Here is a 16115-nt window from a genome sequence, read left to right on the forward strand (position 1 = left end):
TACCTGTGTGAAATAATTTGTTGGACAAATTTTGCTCATGTTAACTTTATGTAAGTTAACTTGCTATTGATGAACGGTTTGTAAGTATGATATAACGATGCATTAATTACAGAACTCATACATGTACATATTTGAGGTGGCTTTGCCATTTTATACCCATAATTAAATAAAAGGGCAAAAATCCCTCCTGATAAGTACCATGTTTATCATGGTACATAAAACTTCTTTATGGCAGAAAGCCAAGGCCAATTGACATATATATTTAAGGGTACTATGGAAAGTAAATGCTAACTCTGAATTTAAAACAGTGGGAGAATGATTAGTAAGAGTTGGTTTCTTGAAAAGGAATTGTTCTGTTTCCTTCTTTTAAAAAAATGGTAATAGTCATTTTTAGTGACTTCCACCGATTATGCAGTGTTTCTTTAGGGATATGCATAGGACACTCTGGTGCTTCAGTAGAAACCCCAGTTTTGGCGTATTAAAGATACATCCATTCTTGACTGATCTTTAATCTAGAGTGCGGTTTTAGCCACGTCTTTGAATTTCATTTAGTCAGTAAACATTCATTAAATATTAACCAAATGCACAGGATTGGTCTGTGGTGGTGAAGTTATGGTAAGCACCCTCGAGAAAGTCACTATCACTGCTCACTCCCCAGAACTGTGCTTAGGTGTCATCTTTGTGAGACCCACCCTGACTACTTTTTAAATATTTTAAACCCGATTTCTTTTTCTTAGTCTACTTCCCCCGTGTACTTACCTCCCTCTAGCAGACTATGTAATTTAGTTATGTGTCATGTTTATGGTCTGTCTTCCCTCACTAGAGTGTAATCTCCACAAAGGCATGCACTTTTGCCCATAGATGTGTCCTCACCATCTAGAACAGTGTCTGGCACATGGAGATACTCAATAGATATTTGTTGAATGAATGAACATGAGTATAGCTTAGATGAAGAGATAAGACATACACATAAAGAATTATTATTTGGCAGAGCCTGCTGAAGGCAAAGAAATAGCTTCCAAAGAGCTATGATAATTCGTGGGAGACTGCTTCTGAAGAGACCCCTTACTTTCTCCTCATCTTTGCCTTAGTTTCTCGGTGTACCCAGTAGAAAAAGTATTGTAGATCCACATCGCAGATCCTTATAGGAGAGACCCCTATTCCAGCATTATTACCTCATTAAATGCTAGCTGGAAGAAGGCTGCAATTTGTAGTCCCACAAGTCTTCCTTCTTTCAGAAGTTCAGTTAAACTCTGATACTACCATATTAGTAACAATTTAGTACTTACTATGTGCTAGGTACCAATGTAAGTGCTTTATAAATATTAACTCATTCAATATAAATCCGGAGTAGCTGGTGATCCTTAAATGAGAGTTATTGAGGAAACATTAAAGCCTTTTGTTAAGTTGTATTCAAACATTTGCTGGTATTAGTGGAACATTTAGAGGGACACACACTAAGGAATCAATGTAAGATGTGGTGGCCATGAAAGGAGCCTCTCAGTTCTCTGCAAGGAATGTGACTGACCTATAGTTCTGAGATCCACTGTGTTTGCACAAGGGACACTAAGGTCAGTTCCTGGGAGACACAGGACTCTTCTGATGGGGCACTGACTTGGGGGCTCATTATCTTTGCTGAAAATTTCTTAGCACTGCACCTCTAGACATTATCTGTCCAATCATCCTTCCTATCCTCTTTGCTCCACATGGGTAAGACCTGCATCAGGATCCGATGACTCAACCTTCTTCAGCTCCCTTCCCATTTTCCCTCACAGATGTTTTCCTAATAAATCTCTTGCACCCACTAATCTCATCTTGCAATTCCGCAGGGTCCAAATTAACACAATACTAATTATGACGTATCTGATTTAGTGATGATAATGATGATAGCATTCTTCAAGTACCAAATGACTTATCTATGTCATCTCATTTTATCCTTACAATAAGTTTTTGGGTATTTCATATTATAAATGAGAAAACCAACTAAGTGGATAATTAGCCATTTGAGTGGTTCATTTATCTAGTAAATGGCAATCAAAAGTCTGAATCACTCTGCGATAGTCTTAACAAATATCAGTTGAGGTTCTTAGAGAATCATGTTCACTGTAACATTTTCTTAAACCTCATGAGATATTTTGAGGTTAATGTGACCAATTCATTGACCTGTCATAAGTCTATTATAATTTTCATACTTTTTGCCCGCTTTTTAAATTTGAATTAAATGGATGACATTTAAAAAAGACAGGCATAGGCCGGGCGCGGTGGATCAAGCCTGTAATCCCAGCACTTTGGGAGGCCGAGGCGGGCGGATCACGAGGTCAGGAGGTCGAGACCATCCTGGCTAACACAGTGAAACCCCGTCTCCACTTAAAAAATACAAAAAAAAAATTAGCCGGGCGAGATGGCGGGCGCCTGTAGTCCCAGCTACTCGGGAGGCTGAGGCAGGAGAATGGCGAGAACCCGGGAGGTGGAGCTTGCAGTGAGCTGAGATCCGGCCACTGCACTCCAGCCTGGGCGACAGAGCGAGACTCCGTCTCAAAAAAAAAAAAAAAAAAAAAAAAGACAGGCATAAATAGGTACAATCGGTAAGAAATGTTTTTGTTCTGCATAGTTCTTGACAAGTTAGCCATTTGCTCAGGTAAGCACACTCAGCACCAGCCAGATTAAAATTATATTAATTAGCATTAAAAGTAAAGTTCTTTAATGGGATTTCCAGGTCTTGGCTTTGGGGTAGCAGTATGGTCTAGTGAATAAATCCATGGTCTATATTGAAATATATACTCTAAGTAACATTGGGCAAGTTAATTCAAAGATTGCTTCCTCATTTGAAAAATGGGAGCAAAAATAACTACATAGATTTTTGTAAAAATAAGGATGCATGCTGTGTATATCACTTATTACCACTGTGGTAGCAATTAGCAACAATCCATAAATTACAGTTATTATGTGTTAATTTTCTTTGGCTCTTCTCCCTGCCTAAGCCACAAATAAGAAAAGAATGTAAATATATGTGAATATATATTGGATCAGTGATTTTCTGTTTTTTTTTTTCAGACGAAGTTTCGCGCTTGTTGCCCAGGCGGAAGTGCAATGACACGATCTTGGCTCGCCGCAACCTCTGCCTCCTGGGTTCAAGTGATTCTCCTGCCTCAGCCTCTCGAGTAGCTGGGATTACAGGCATGCGCCACAACGCCTGGCTAATTTTTTGTATTTTTAGTAGAAGATGGGGTTTCTCCATGTTGGTCAGGCTGGTCTCAAACTCCCGACCTCGAGTGATCTGCCCTCACCTCGGCCTCCCAAAGTGCTGGGATTACTGGTGTGAGCCACTGCGCCCGGCAGGATCAGTGATTTTCAAACTTTAGAGTATATGAGAATTACCTGGAGGACTCATGAAAGTAGATTGCTGAGCCCCACCTCAGAAATACTGATCAAGTAGCTCAGAGATGCAGCTGGAGACATTGCAGGGCTCACAAATTCCTCAGGTGCTACTGAGGCTGGGAATTGCAGGAGAGCCACTACTTTATAATCATAAACCTCCACTTCCATCTAGTGGTTGAGTTACAAAATACAATGAATATACATTTTTAACACGCATTGTTTTGTTGAATTCTCCTAACATTCCGTGAAGTAAGTACTGTCTTCACTTTACAAATGGTAAAACTGAGCTGTGAGGGTGATGAAGTAACCTGCCTAATGTTTTTCAGGTATCTGGAGAACTGATGATTAGCTCCAAGGCTGTCAGACTCCAAAGTCAAAGCTCTCAGTCAGTATGTTATCCTGTCTAAATATCCTTCAAACTGTCTTTCCTCGGTAATTCCACTTCTGAGGAAATAACCAGAAATACGAACAGAGATCGAGATATCTATTACGATATGATTTATAATAGTGAAAACTCATAGGAAACTTGAAGTCCATCATCAAGGGATTGGTAATATAGGTATACTTCAAAATATTTTATAGACAACTGAAGTGAAGTATCATATGTTTTAAAATTTATGGAAATTGATATACAATGTGAAGAGGAAAATGTAGGATTTTGCATAAAGGAATGACTAAGAAAATTCCCGGCCGGGCGCGGTTGTTCAAGCCTGTAATCCCAGCACTTTGGGAGGCTGAGGCGGGCAGATCACAAGGTCAGGAGATCGAGACCATCCTGGCTAACACAGTGAAACCCCGTCTCTACTAAAAATACAAAAAATTAGCCAGGCGTGGTGGCGGGTGCCTGTAGTCCCAGCTACTTGGGAGGCTGAGGCAGAAGAATGGCCAGAACCTGGGAGGCGGAGCTTGCAGTGAGCCAAGATCTTGCCACTGCACTCCAGCCTGGTGGACAGAGCCAGACTCCCTCTCAAAAAAGAAAAAAAAAAAAAGAAAATTCCCTACACATACATAGGAAAAGACTTGAGGGAAATAGGCCAAAATGTTATTTTTTTGTTTCCTTTTACATTTTAGTATAGAATGTTCCAAATATTCTACAAAGACTGTATATTTTATAATTAGAAAAGTGTTAATCATTATTAAACTTTTAATATTAATTAATAAATTAATACTAATTTTGGTGAAATTCTAAATTTTTATTCATTTACATAAGATAAAGAGAGTGGTATTTACCACTCTACTCTGTACTCAGCACAGTGCTATGAGGGCCACATAAGAAGAATAAGAACTGGGTCTCACTTTTTCAATTTTCCTATTTCTTCTATAGGCAAAACTAACACAGGAAAAAATTAGCACGCAGTATAAGACACATTTGTGATTAAATATTAAAGATCGGCTGGGCATGGTGGCTTACACCTGTAATCCCAGCACATGTGGAGGCTGAGCTGTGTGGATCACTTGAGGCCAGGAATTCGAGAACAACCTGGCCCACATGACAAAACCCCTGCTCTACTAAAAATACAAAAATTAGTTGGGTGTAGTGTCCCTTGTCTGTAATCCCAGCTACTCAGGAGGTTGAGGCATGAGAATCACTTGAATCCGGGAGGCGGAAGTTGCAGTGAGCTAAGATTGCATCACTGCACTCCAGCCTGGGCAACAGAGTACAACTGTCTCAAATAAATAAATAAATAAATAAATAAATAAATAAATAAATATTAAAGATCATGTACTGGGAACCTTCAGGGAAGCTTGGTTGTAAGGAACTCATATCTGGTATCCAGGCTTGCAAAAGCACACCTGTGCTGATGACATCAAGAGTTTTCTGGGCCGGGCACAGTGGCTCATGCCTATAATCCCAGAACTTTGGGAGGCCAAGGTGGATGGATCACTTGAGGTCAGGGGTTTGAGACTAGCCTGACCAACATGGTGAAACTCTGTCTCTATTAAAAATACAAAACTTAGCCACGCGTGGTGGCACACATTTGTAATCTCAGCTACTCAGGAGGCTGAGGCACGAGAATTGTTTCAACTCGGGAGGCAGAGTTTGCAGTGAGCTGAGATCGTGCCACTGCACTCCAGCCTGGGCAACAGAGCAAGACTCCATCTCAAAAAAAAAAAAAAAGAAAAAAAAAGAAAACAGTTATTTTCTGGAGAGACATTTTCCCTTCTTTTTACTGTGTGTTTTCAAATTCAAAATATGTGTTCTTTTGGTCACACTACACTTTTTTAGAAAAAAATATTTACCTATGCTCAAGACAGCTTGGAAGTGTCATACTATACTTTTTACATTTTACATTGCAGCGATCTCAGATGGCAGTTTAAGCAGCAGTGTCTCATAAATTCAGATATGTCAACATATCTGCCAAAACAATTATGTGAACCCATATATTTTGGTGAAATATGAAGTGAGTATCTTGTAATGAAAGTACTCATATTGAGATTTCAAAAAAATCATTTGGAAAAATAAACTAGTGAAACAATAACATTTTTATTTTGAAAGGATAATTCTTAAAAGACAGTTTTATACAGAATAAGTTAATGAATTTTTCAATGTGTGATTAAAATATGAAACTGGCCGGGGGAGGGGAATGTAAGCACTAGGGGATGGCCTGGATAATGTACCTCTAAGGTCCCTTCTTAAGCTGAAATTCTAGGATGGAAATGTTGCTGAATATATAAAGCTACAGAATGGTGGCTCATTCAGCATCCCAGATGGTCGCCTTTCAGGAAAAGCAGACTATGGTGTTTTCATGGGAGTGTTGAAAGTCATTAAAAAATCAATTGATATATATTTATTGGGTACCTTCTGTGTTCAAGACACTGTGCTAGGTGCTTTAGAAGCTTCAAGGGCAAGATTCCTTTTCTCAGGAAGTTTTCAACATTGTATTTCCCCAAATGTTTGAGATCTTCTTATGAAATCTGCCCCTGAACATTTATCCTAAGAAATCTCTTAAAGTTATAAGGTATGTTTTTAGGCAATTCTGAGAATGTTTCCTGCTCTAGGCAAGGGATATCCAGATAATAGGCCAACATGTTATTAATAAGAATAATAATCACTGATGTATTATAAGCAAGGTATATAGAAATACCCAGTTTTCAAAATAATTTACACAATTTATTCAAGATACCAAGAAAGAGTATCTGTAAATAATTCTGCATGGACTTGAAGAAGGTTTAGTAGTAGCACATACTGGTAGAATCGCTTATGTTGAACTAGTAAAACAAAACAAAACAAAACAAAAAAACCACAACTAAACCTTGAGTTTTTATTTAAGACAGTGTTTCCCAAAATGTCTTCTACAGATCCTGTGGATTATAACTTGGCGGTGTGTGACAAGTCCTAGTCTTTTTTCCTGGATGTGCAGTCTCAGAGCAGCAGTTTCTTCAGTTCCTCATTCTCCACCTTCCTAAGCCTTTTCTCTAGGCTGCTAGTCCTGGGTATCCTATCTTCCCTTCTCCTTAAATACGTCTCTCTAACTGAACTGTGTGTACTTGGTAGAGACCCTAAGATAACTAAAAACAAAGTAGCTATCAGTGTCTACCATTTCCAAAATAAATTCTATAATGACGGTTAAGTTGGGTCAATAAAAAATTAGGGTACGATTTAGAGAGTGGATACAAAAAGGAAGAGAGTGACATGCAGTCTTAAGATGAAAATGGTGTAGGGAAAAAGATAAACTGAAGGGAAGAAAGGAGTCAGAGAGGAGAGGGATTAGTTGACAAATGGTACATTGGGAGACAAAACAGGTGAGAAGAGAGGAAGACATAATGGAGGAGGTAGACATAAAGAAAAGACAAGTAATGGTTAAAATAGTGAGCTTAATATGTAAGAAGTGCCACATAGAGAGCAAAAGATGAGGAATAGAAAGCTAAATACAGAAAGTTTGAGGGAGAGAGAAAAGAAGGAAGAAAGCTAAGAAAAGGAAATGATAAAGGTAAAGAGAGTGGCAGTGGAAGAAAAAAATGCTTGAAGAGAATATTGAGTAGGAAAAAACCTGACAAGATCAACACAAGAAAAAAATGTACAGTGCATTAGGACTATACTGATTTGTGGATCTCCATGTGTAGAATGGAAAGTTAATCTGCCTTTCAGTCTTGAAAAACCAATTTTGCAAGAATGGAACTTTGAGAGCAAAAGGAGAAGTCATCAAGCAAAAGGAAACTAACTCAGACAAGTGACTTCCAAGTTTTGAGGCAGGGATGGTCATGACCTTCTTGCTTTTTTAAGGTCTGCACTAATTTGTGAAAGTGCTAGATCTGGTGATCCCCAGAGGCCCAATCTCAGCTCCACTTGGGTTGCTACTCCTATTGCTGAGAGGGGAGAAAACTTAAGGATCACCAAGACAGTCAGAAACTTAATTAAGTCTTGGGGAAAAAATTTTGGGAACCATTGGTATAGAATGTCAGTGATTTCTCTTCCCCCCAAGAATGCTTGGTTGAGATAACCCCTAGGCCTGAAGTAGTAAGCAGTCTTGTACCTGGTCCTCTGCATTGGTCCCTCTTTGAAGGAATTCAAATGGACTGTGTTCACCTGCATCAAGTGGGTCTGCATTTGTACTCTTAAATTGTTCCCCAGTAGCTAACTCAACCAATGTGTTAGGATTTTCAGTAGGCATAATTGAATCCCCATCAAATGGGCTTTGCCTTCCATTGCTAGATGGAGTTCCAGTGCTGGAAGAGTGATGCTTTGCTAATTTGGAACCAAAGCATGGCAAATGCAGGATGTTAGATGGTCTTTGTTGCTGTCTCTCACTCTCATTTTCTTGGACTTGACTTTGGATGCCTTCTGGATTGGAGCCTTCATCAGGTGTACCAATAACAAGCTGCTCAGGAGTAAGGTCAACGGTTCTTTCATTGAGCTGGTTGTCTTCAAATATTTGTTCCAGAATGTTGTTCCCATCTCCTCCAAGATCATTTTTGAGACAAGGTGTATTCTTTGCTTGAAGGGAACCGACTTCAGGAAATGGCATAATTCCCTTTTGGCCCAGTTGATTATTTATAGAACATGGTGTGTTCCTCCTCAGAGTGGACACATCATCTCTAAAAGGGTTTTCACTTTCCCTCTTCTCTGAGCTGTTTCTTTGGCCTGGTAGGGTGCTTGTTGGGGAGATGATATGTCTTGTGTGCTTGCTATGACTACCTTCTGTATACAGAGGACTGGTGTCTTGGTTCTCCCCAGGTGCAAGACCATAGGATGGAGTGTAGTCTTGTAGAGCTAGTGGATTGTCCTTGGGCCCTGTGGAGCTACCAGTACAGCAAGAGCCTCTCTGGCTTAGGTGAAATAAATGTGTCTCTTTTGGACCTGATGGGTAACTTTGTGGGATGAAGTCAGGGAAAGATGAATGTTCTCTCTCTGGAGAATTCATCCTAGTCATTTGCATGCCATAGTTCAAATTCTCACCTTCATGCCACATTGGATTTTTCTGAAGCCCAGCTGGGGTGTTACTGGAATAGGGCTGGTTACCTTTCTGGTCTGGTGGCCTAGCTAGGGCTTTTTGTAAATGTGTTGCCTGATCCCAGATATTTCTGTTAAAATATGGCCTTCTTTCTTTCTGACCTTGGGCTTGTATCCTGTGGTCCCAGGAATTCCATGAAGGAAATAGATTGCTTTCTTCTGGTCCAACGGCATTATTAACATAGTAACCCCTGCTCTCTGTAGGTGGTGACATAGTAGGAGCTGTATTATATGATGGAAAATTCTCATCCGGGCTCCATGGGTAGAATTCACTATAATAAAAATCTTCCCTTGGTTTTGATGCATTGTCTAAAGAATAGGGAGGATATTCCTTTGGCTGATTTGAGGTATGTTGTTCACCTTCATAGTGCCTAACTGTTGGGCCCCCTTTGAAGCTCAACTCTTCACCCCATCTATTTTGTCCACCCCATCTATTTTGTCCAGGAAGGACTTCATCTCCAGTTGGATCAATTGGGTCCTCTTCATTATAAGGGACTGTCTCCTTGTGGTCTGGGGTATTTACGGGGTAGAGTGGACTTTCTTTTTGCCTCATAGTATTGGGAGAATCATCTCTCTCATCCCATGTATTCCTTCTAAGGTATGGTGAGTTTTCCCTGGGATCATAGGGGTTATATTCAGGGTAGAAAACACTTCCTCTAGAACCATGGGAAGGATGGGGTAAATGTTCTTCTTGCCTCCCAGGATGTTCCTTAAAAGGTGGAGAGATTTCTTGGTGGTCCCAAGTATTTCTTCCAGCAGGAAAATGTTCTTTTGCAGGAGAAGGGATTTCCTCAGGGTATACAGCAGGCTGATATGCACTGTGCTTTAAATCTGGCTTATTAGTTTCTGATTCATATGGGATCCTTCTTGGCGCTAAAGCCATCCCTTTGGGCAAAACCTGGCTTTGGGTTTGTCCATCAGAATTTGGTACTTTTCTGGAATCTTCTCTTGGGTAATAGGAGTTTTCATGTTGATCAACAGAATTAAAATTTGGGACTGGCGTATAACCCTCAGAGTGAGGCAGTTTATAATTTGATTTATTAACTTCATACTGTTGAGAGTTTCTCCCGGGGCTGGTTGGATTCTTTGTAGGAACTATTATTTGTTCTTTTGGACCCAGGTGCTTCTCCCTTGGATTTTGGATTTTTTCATTGCGAACAACAGGGCCTTGTTTGGGACCAATTGGGGCAACATTAGTTCCCATAGGGTGTTTATTTGGTCCCTGAGGCTTTCTTCTGAGATTTGCTGGATTTCCTGCATAATTGGGATAATTGCCTCTTGAAGTAGAAGGGTAAGCTTTGTGATAAACTGGATTTCCTGGACGAACTACTTGTTTACCTTCCCAAGCGAAGGAGTTCCACCAAGGACCCCTTTGAACTTGTTGATTTCTGTAAAAAGGCCCATTCTGTCTGTGCCCCATGGCAGTACCAGTGGGATACCACCGTCTTCCTGAAGGAAAATTTCTTATATTAGGATTTGGATGATTTTCACGAATATTTGGCTGACTTGGTCTCCATGGGATTTGACTTCCTGGCCCTCCCTGGCCTGAAGCGTTGACTGCAGGGAGTGGGACAATCCCATTTTGAGCTGGAGGGTTGTTCCCAGTGTTCGGTCCTGGGATACTGTTTCCTGTGGGGCTGGTGTCATTTCCGCCCTGACTCCCTTTAGGATTTGGTTGGGTAGAATTTGTCTCAGTAACTGTTGAATTAGCTGTGGGTTCTGTGCCTGGACTTTCTGCTTTAGGAGGATCTTCTTCTTTGGGTTTTTCAAAATCTTGTTCAAACATTTCTTCTGAATAATAAGGAGGGCGACCCCCAAAGCCATGATAGCCAAAATATCCAAAGTAAGGATTCTGTAGGAAAGAAAATGGAAATCAGTATTACCCTTTGTTTCCCACCATGGTGTTGCTTGGAATTTTTTAGTATAACAGGGAAATCTTATCGGTCACATGTTTCTTTTAACATCATTAGCTTTACTTTCTTTCTTGAAATTTGATTCCTCCTTGGTTTCCATGACCATACTTTTTCTGGTTCTCTCTTCTGGTATTTTTTTCTGACCACTGCTCAGCTTTCTCTTTTTAGGCCTTATACATCTGAGGGTTTTTGTTTTGTTTTTAATGATTTCATCCTCCATCCTCCTAATTTTTCTGTTTTCTTTCTACATATCTCTTTTAAGATTTCTATCGCTCCTGTAATGCCAGCACTTTGGAAGGCCGAGGCAGGCGGATCACGAGGTCAAGAGATCAAGACCATCCTGGCCAACATGGTGAAACCCCATCTCTACTAAAAATACAAAAATTAGCTGGGTGTGGTGGTGTGCTCGCCTGAGGTCCCAGTTACTCAGGAGGGTGAGGCAGGATAATCACCTGAACCCAGGAGGTGGAGGTTGCAATGAGCCCAGATAGTGCCACTGCCTTCCAGCCTGGTGACAGAGCAAGACTCTGTCTCAAAAACAAAAACAAACAAAAAAAACAAAAAAAACAAGGAGAATTCTGTTGCATCAGCCCATGCTTTCAATAGGCATACATGCGAACAACTCCCAAAGGCATAATTCTAACCCACAACACTCCCACCCAAGGTTGAGGCAGCAAAACATCTCCACTAAAGGTTTCACGAGTACCTCCAACTGAATGCACCCAGAACTGGGCTCATCTCCTGCGAAATCTCCTCCTCCAATGTTCTATATTTGAGCAACATTCACCACTATCTGTACAGTTTCTCAAGTTTCTGCTTTTAGTACTCCAGACTATTAATAACCAGATCCTATAAAATCGAAGTTTTCATCCTTGTTCCCACTTCCTTAATCCACAGTACCCCTGAACTGTTAGAATAGTTTTCTTACTGGCTACTCTGGATGCAGTCTTACTTTCCTTTAATCTTGCTTCTACATTGCCATCAGAGTAGTAGAGGCTGAGAGTGGGTATATGGAAATTTGGCCCCTTTCCTCTTTAAATTTGTATTTAAAGTTCTCCTTTACAAAATAAACTCTAAATTCCTTAGCATAACATACAAAGCAGTACAACATGCTGCTAAAGAGTGGGGCTCTAGGCAGATGTGCATTAAAATCCCCATTCCACCAGTATTAGTAGTATGACTCTGGATTAACCTTGGTTTATTTGTTTGTAATACGGAGATGATAATAAAATAACGTCTACCTCACAGGTTGTCATGAGGGTCAAATGAGACAAAATGAGTACATTCAGCCTCATTTCCTCCCCCTTGCACTTTATGCAGTTGCAAATCACAACTACTCTGAATTCTCTGGGTTCTCTATTCTTTTTATGTTTCAATGCCTTTGCACACAGCTTATTCATATTGAAACTTCTTCCACCGACACATTTATTCCCCTGGCAAACTTGACTCATCCTTCAGAGCTCAGTTTGACTTCTACCTTCTGTGTCTTGACTTCCATGGGCAGAATTAGGTCCTTTTCCTAGGAGTCCACAGCAGTACAGATTTCTGTCATCACAATCATCCCACTGAATTTCAGTTGCCTATTTTCCTGGGATTCTTCCATTTAATTCTCTCATGTGAAGATTTGGAATGAAAACATTATGTTTCTCATCCTTGTTTTCCAGTACTGAGGAGTGGGTAATGTTCTTAATAAATTTTCATTTAATGAATGATTTAATCATCATGAATGCTGGCAGTCAGTATGTTTGTTAAACATTTGTGTGGCATTTAGATCATTTGATTTTTCTTTTAAAACAAATGAAATATAAAGAAAAAGTATTTTAATCCCCATTTGTTGATGGAGATGAGACAGACAGGTGAGGAAGTAACAAGATCATGCAGGAAATCAGGTAGTGCCCTCCAGAGGTAGACTACAGCATCTTAGTTTTTGAGACAGGGTTTCTCTTTGTTGCCCAGGCTGGAGTGTAGTGGCAAGATCAGGGCTCACTGCAGCCTTGACTTCCCAGGCTAAAGTGATCCTTCCACTTCAGCCTCCTGAATAGCTGGGACCACAGGTGCATGCCACCACGTTCGCCTAACATTTATTTTAGTCTCCCTATGTTGCCCAGGCTGGTCTTGAAATCCTGGGCTTAAGCGATCCTCCTGTCTCAACCTCCCAAAGTGTTGGGATTACAGGTGTGAGCCATTGTGCCTATCTAAATTCAGATTTCTTTCCTTTTTTGTTTTTTGAGACTGAGTCTCACTCTGTCACCCAAGCTAGAGTGCAACGCTGAGATCTCAGCTCACTGCAACCTCCCCCTCCTGCGTTCAAGCGATTCTTCTGCCTCAGGCTCCACAGTAGCTGGGATTACAGGCCAGCACCACCACACCCGGCTAATTTTTGTATTCTTAGTAGAGATGGGATTTCACCATGTTGGCCAGGCTGGTCTCAAACTCCTTACCTCAAGTGATCCACCCGCCTCAGCCTCCCAAAGTGCTGGGATTACAGGTGTGAGCCACCTGTGCCTGGCCTAAATACAGGCTTCTTAAAGCCTATGATAACTGCCTGGATCTTTCTGCTTCCTTTCTTATCTTACGCATATGCAAATTTGAAGTGCCAGTTTCTAGGTTGCATACAATTATCTGAATCATTTTTATTTGGGGTTATTTCATGATACATTTGAGAGCGCCTTATACCATTACTGACACAGTCATCTTCAATGTTATTTTATGAACAAGAGCCTTATACCATTACTGACACAGTCATCTTCAATGTTATTTTAAGAACAATCTCTGCCAGGTGCCGTGGCTCATGCCTGTAATCCCAGCACTTTGGGAGGCTGAGGTGGCTGGATCACTTGAGGCCAGGAGATCGATACCAGTCTGGTCAACATGATGAAATCCCATCTTTACAAAAATACAAAAATTAGCCAGGTGTGATGGCATACACCTGTAATCTCAGCTACTCGGGAGGCTGAGGTATGAGAATTGAATTGCTTGAACCCAGAAGGTGGAGGTTGCAGTGAACCGAGATCGTGCCACTGCACTCCAGCCTGAGTGACAGAGCGAGACTCTGTCTTACAAAAAAAAAAAAAAAAAAAGAAAGAAAGAAAAGAAAGTGGCAGTCATTGCAGGGACTGAGCAGAGGAGCGACAAGATTAGACTATTGTTTTCACAGGGTCACTCTGGCTGCTATGCTAACAATAGATTGTGAGAGATGAAGAGACTTACTTACAAAATGTACATACACATAATCTTAAAGCTGAAAGGGACCTCTTAGAGCAAGTAATGCCAACCTCTCTTTTGTTTGAGACAGTCTCGCTCTGTCACCCAGGCTGGAGTGCAGTGGTGCTATGGCTCACTGCAACCTCCACCCCCCAGGCTCAAGTGATGTCCCACCTGTCTCAAAAAAAAAAAAAAGAAAGGAACAATCTGTCCCCCACCCCCCAGTAAAGCTATTAAGTTACCACAGTTCACTGAGGACATATCACATATTCAGGGAAAAAAACAGTAAGTTCCAGGGGGGTGGGGTGCTATCTCACAATCACTAAAATGACTTTTTAGATGACATAGTGCTGGAATATTAAGAGTATATCACTCTGTGATATACATTTGGTTCTTCTCCTAGTGTGGTATAGTAAAAAGGCCATTGAACAGAGTAACAGAAGACTTGGGTGCTGGGTTCAGTTTATCCATAACTTAAAAGTGAAATTGAGTAGTAATTGATCTTTTCTTGGCTTCAATTTATTTGTATTAATATAATCAGGAAGTTAGACATCACTTAATTTCCTCTTGAGGATAACATTCTAAGAAACTCTTACTTTTTTTCTCTTTTTATCACTGTCTGGAGTCCAGCATCAATCTTTGGACCACTAGCTTGATTTGTTTCACTTTTTTATTTTCTAAAAATCATGGAAGCTTGAGCTACAGGTTCATGTGTTGGATTTTAACTTTTTTATTAGATGTGGATAAAAAAGCAGTGGCGAATATATTGTAATTTCTAGTGGAGGATATAGTTTTACTTGTACTTACCCCGCCTTCTTCATTGCTGGCTGGTGGGCGTCCATAACCTGGTGGCGGTAACCTCTGAGAAGTGAAAAACACAGTGAACACAGGAGAAAACCACTTTCGATGCTGCCATTTGTAAGACTCAGGGTGTCTAAAAATAGCTCAAGTCAGTGATCGAGCTCAGTTAGTACTCTGAGCTTTTAGCTTTTGAATTATTAGCTCTCACAGTCCAGCTGCTAAGAATTATGATCTAACAGTGAACACTGGTAAATACAAAGACTTCAGCTGGATCCCAGATTATCCTACTTAAAATACTCTGTATGGCTGCATCTCCTGGCAATCCTCCTTACCACCTCTAACACTCAAAACATACCCTCCACAACCCCCAACAAACACACACCATGCACACACATACAGAGAAAGGGTGAGAGAGAGAAATTTGAGTGCTGTTAGAATCCAAGCATCCATATTAGAACATCTAATAATAGAGATTAAGTAACAATGTTATTTTTAGAATGTGACTCCATGTTTAGGGAGACAAACTGCAAACTGACAATCCTTGGATTATTACTATGATATTTTTATTTGACTAAAGTTAATTCTCCTAATCAAACTTGGAGGCCGAGTTTCTGCCTCTCAAGTTTTTTTATGTAGATGAGATTAATAGTTACTTCAGCATTAGAATCATGGTTATCTGTTTTTAAAATCTTTACCTTATACTGCCTTAATTTCCTTAGTTCAGCATAGGTAGTAAAAGAAAGTCACTCCTGGCCGGGCGCGGTGGCTCAAGCCTGTAATCCCAGCACTTTGGGAGGCCGAGACGGGCGGATCACGAGGTCAGGAGATCGAGACCATCCTGGCTAATACGGTGAAACCCTGTCTCTACTTAAAAATACAAAAAACTAGCCGGGCGACGAGGTGGGCGCCTGTAGTCCCAGCTACTCGGGAGGCTGAGGCAGGAGAATGGCGTAAACCCGGGAGGCGGAGCTTGCAGTGAGCTGAGATCCGGCCACTGCACTCCAGCCTGGGTGGCAGAGCAAGACTCCGTCTCAAAAAAAAAAAAAAGAAAGTCACTCTTTCAAGGAGGAAAAATGTAAGGAACTCTTATTCTTTAAAATGAATTGTTCCTCACTGATAAAAAGCCTTCCTAGTTATAGAGTTGTAGACAAGGAAAACCTATGTCATAGCTGAATGAACAGTTAACAAATATTTCCTGTTGTTTTGTTTGTTTAGCAGCAACTGGTCGTTAATATTTCTTTAGTTCGAAAAGTTTATTTTGCCATTCATATATATATATATATATTTTTGCCATTCATATTTTTAACACCTATGATGCAATTTCAGTATTATCTTTTATTTTAATGATTTTAAACGTTTAAGATTCT

At 40.5% G+C, this 16115-nt stretch overlaps 1 protein-coding gene across 1 annotated transcript; it reads right to left on the reverse strand.

Annotated features, from left to right (window-relative positions):
* Positions 1-5844: 5844 nt before the first annotated feature.
* On the reverse strand, positions 5845-15115 carry ENAM (enamelin). Its single transcript, XM_033214513.1, has 2 exons — positions 14755-15115; positions 5845-10682 (listed from the first exon to the last, which is right to left on the reverse strand). The coding sequence occupies exon 2, from the start codon at positions 10614-10616 to the stop codon at positions 7824-7826; it is 2793 nt and encodes a 930-aa protein (XP_033070404.1). The 5' UTR covers positions 10617-10682; positions 14755-15115; the 3' UTR covers positions 5845-7823.
* Between the last annotated feature and the right edge of the window lie 1000 nt (positions 15116-16115).

The sequence above is a fragment of the Trachypithecus francoisi genome, unplaced genomic scaffold, assembly GCF_009764315.1.
Source record: "Trachypithecus francoisi isolate TF-2019V2 unplaced genomic scaffold, Tfra_2.0 Lachesis_group1, whole genome shotgun sequence".
Lineage (NCBI taxonomy): Eukaryota > Metazoa > Chordata > Mammalia > Primates > Cercopithecidae > Trachypithecus > Trachypithecus francoisi.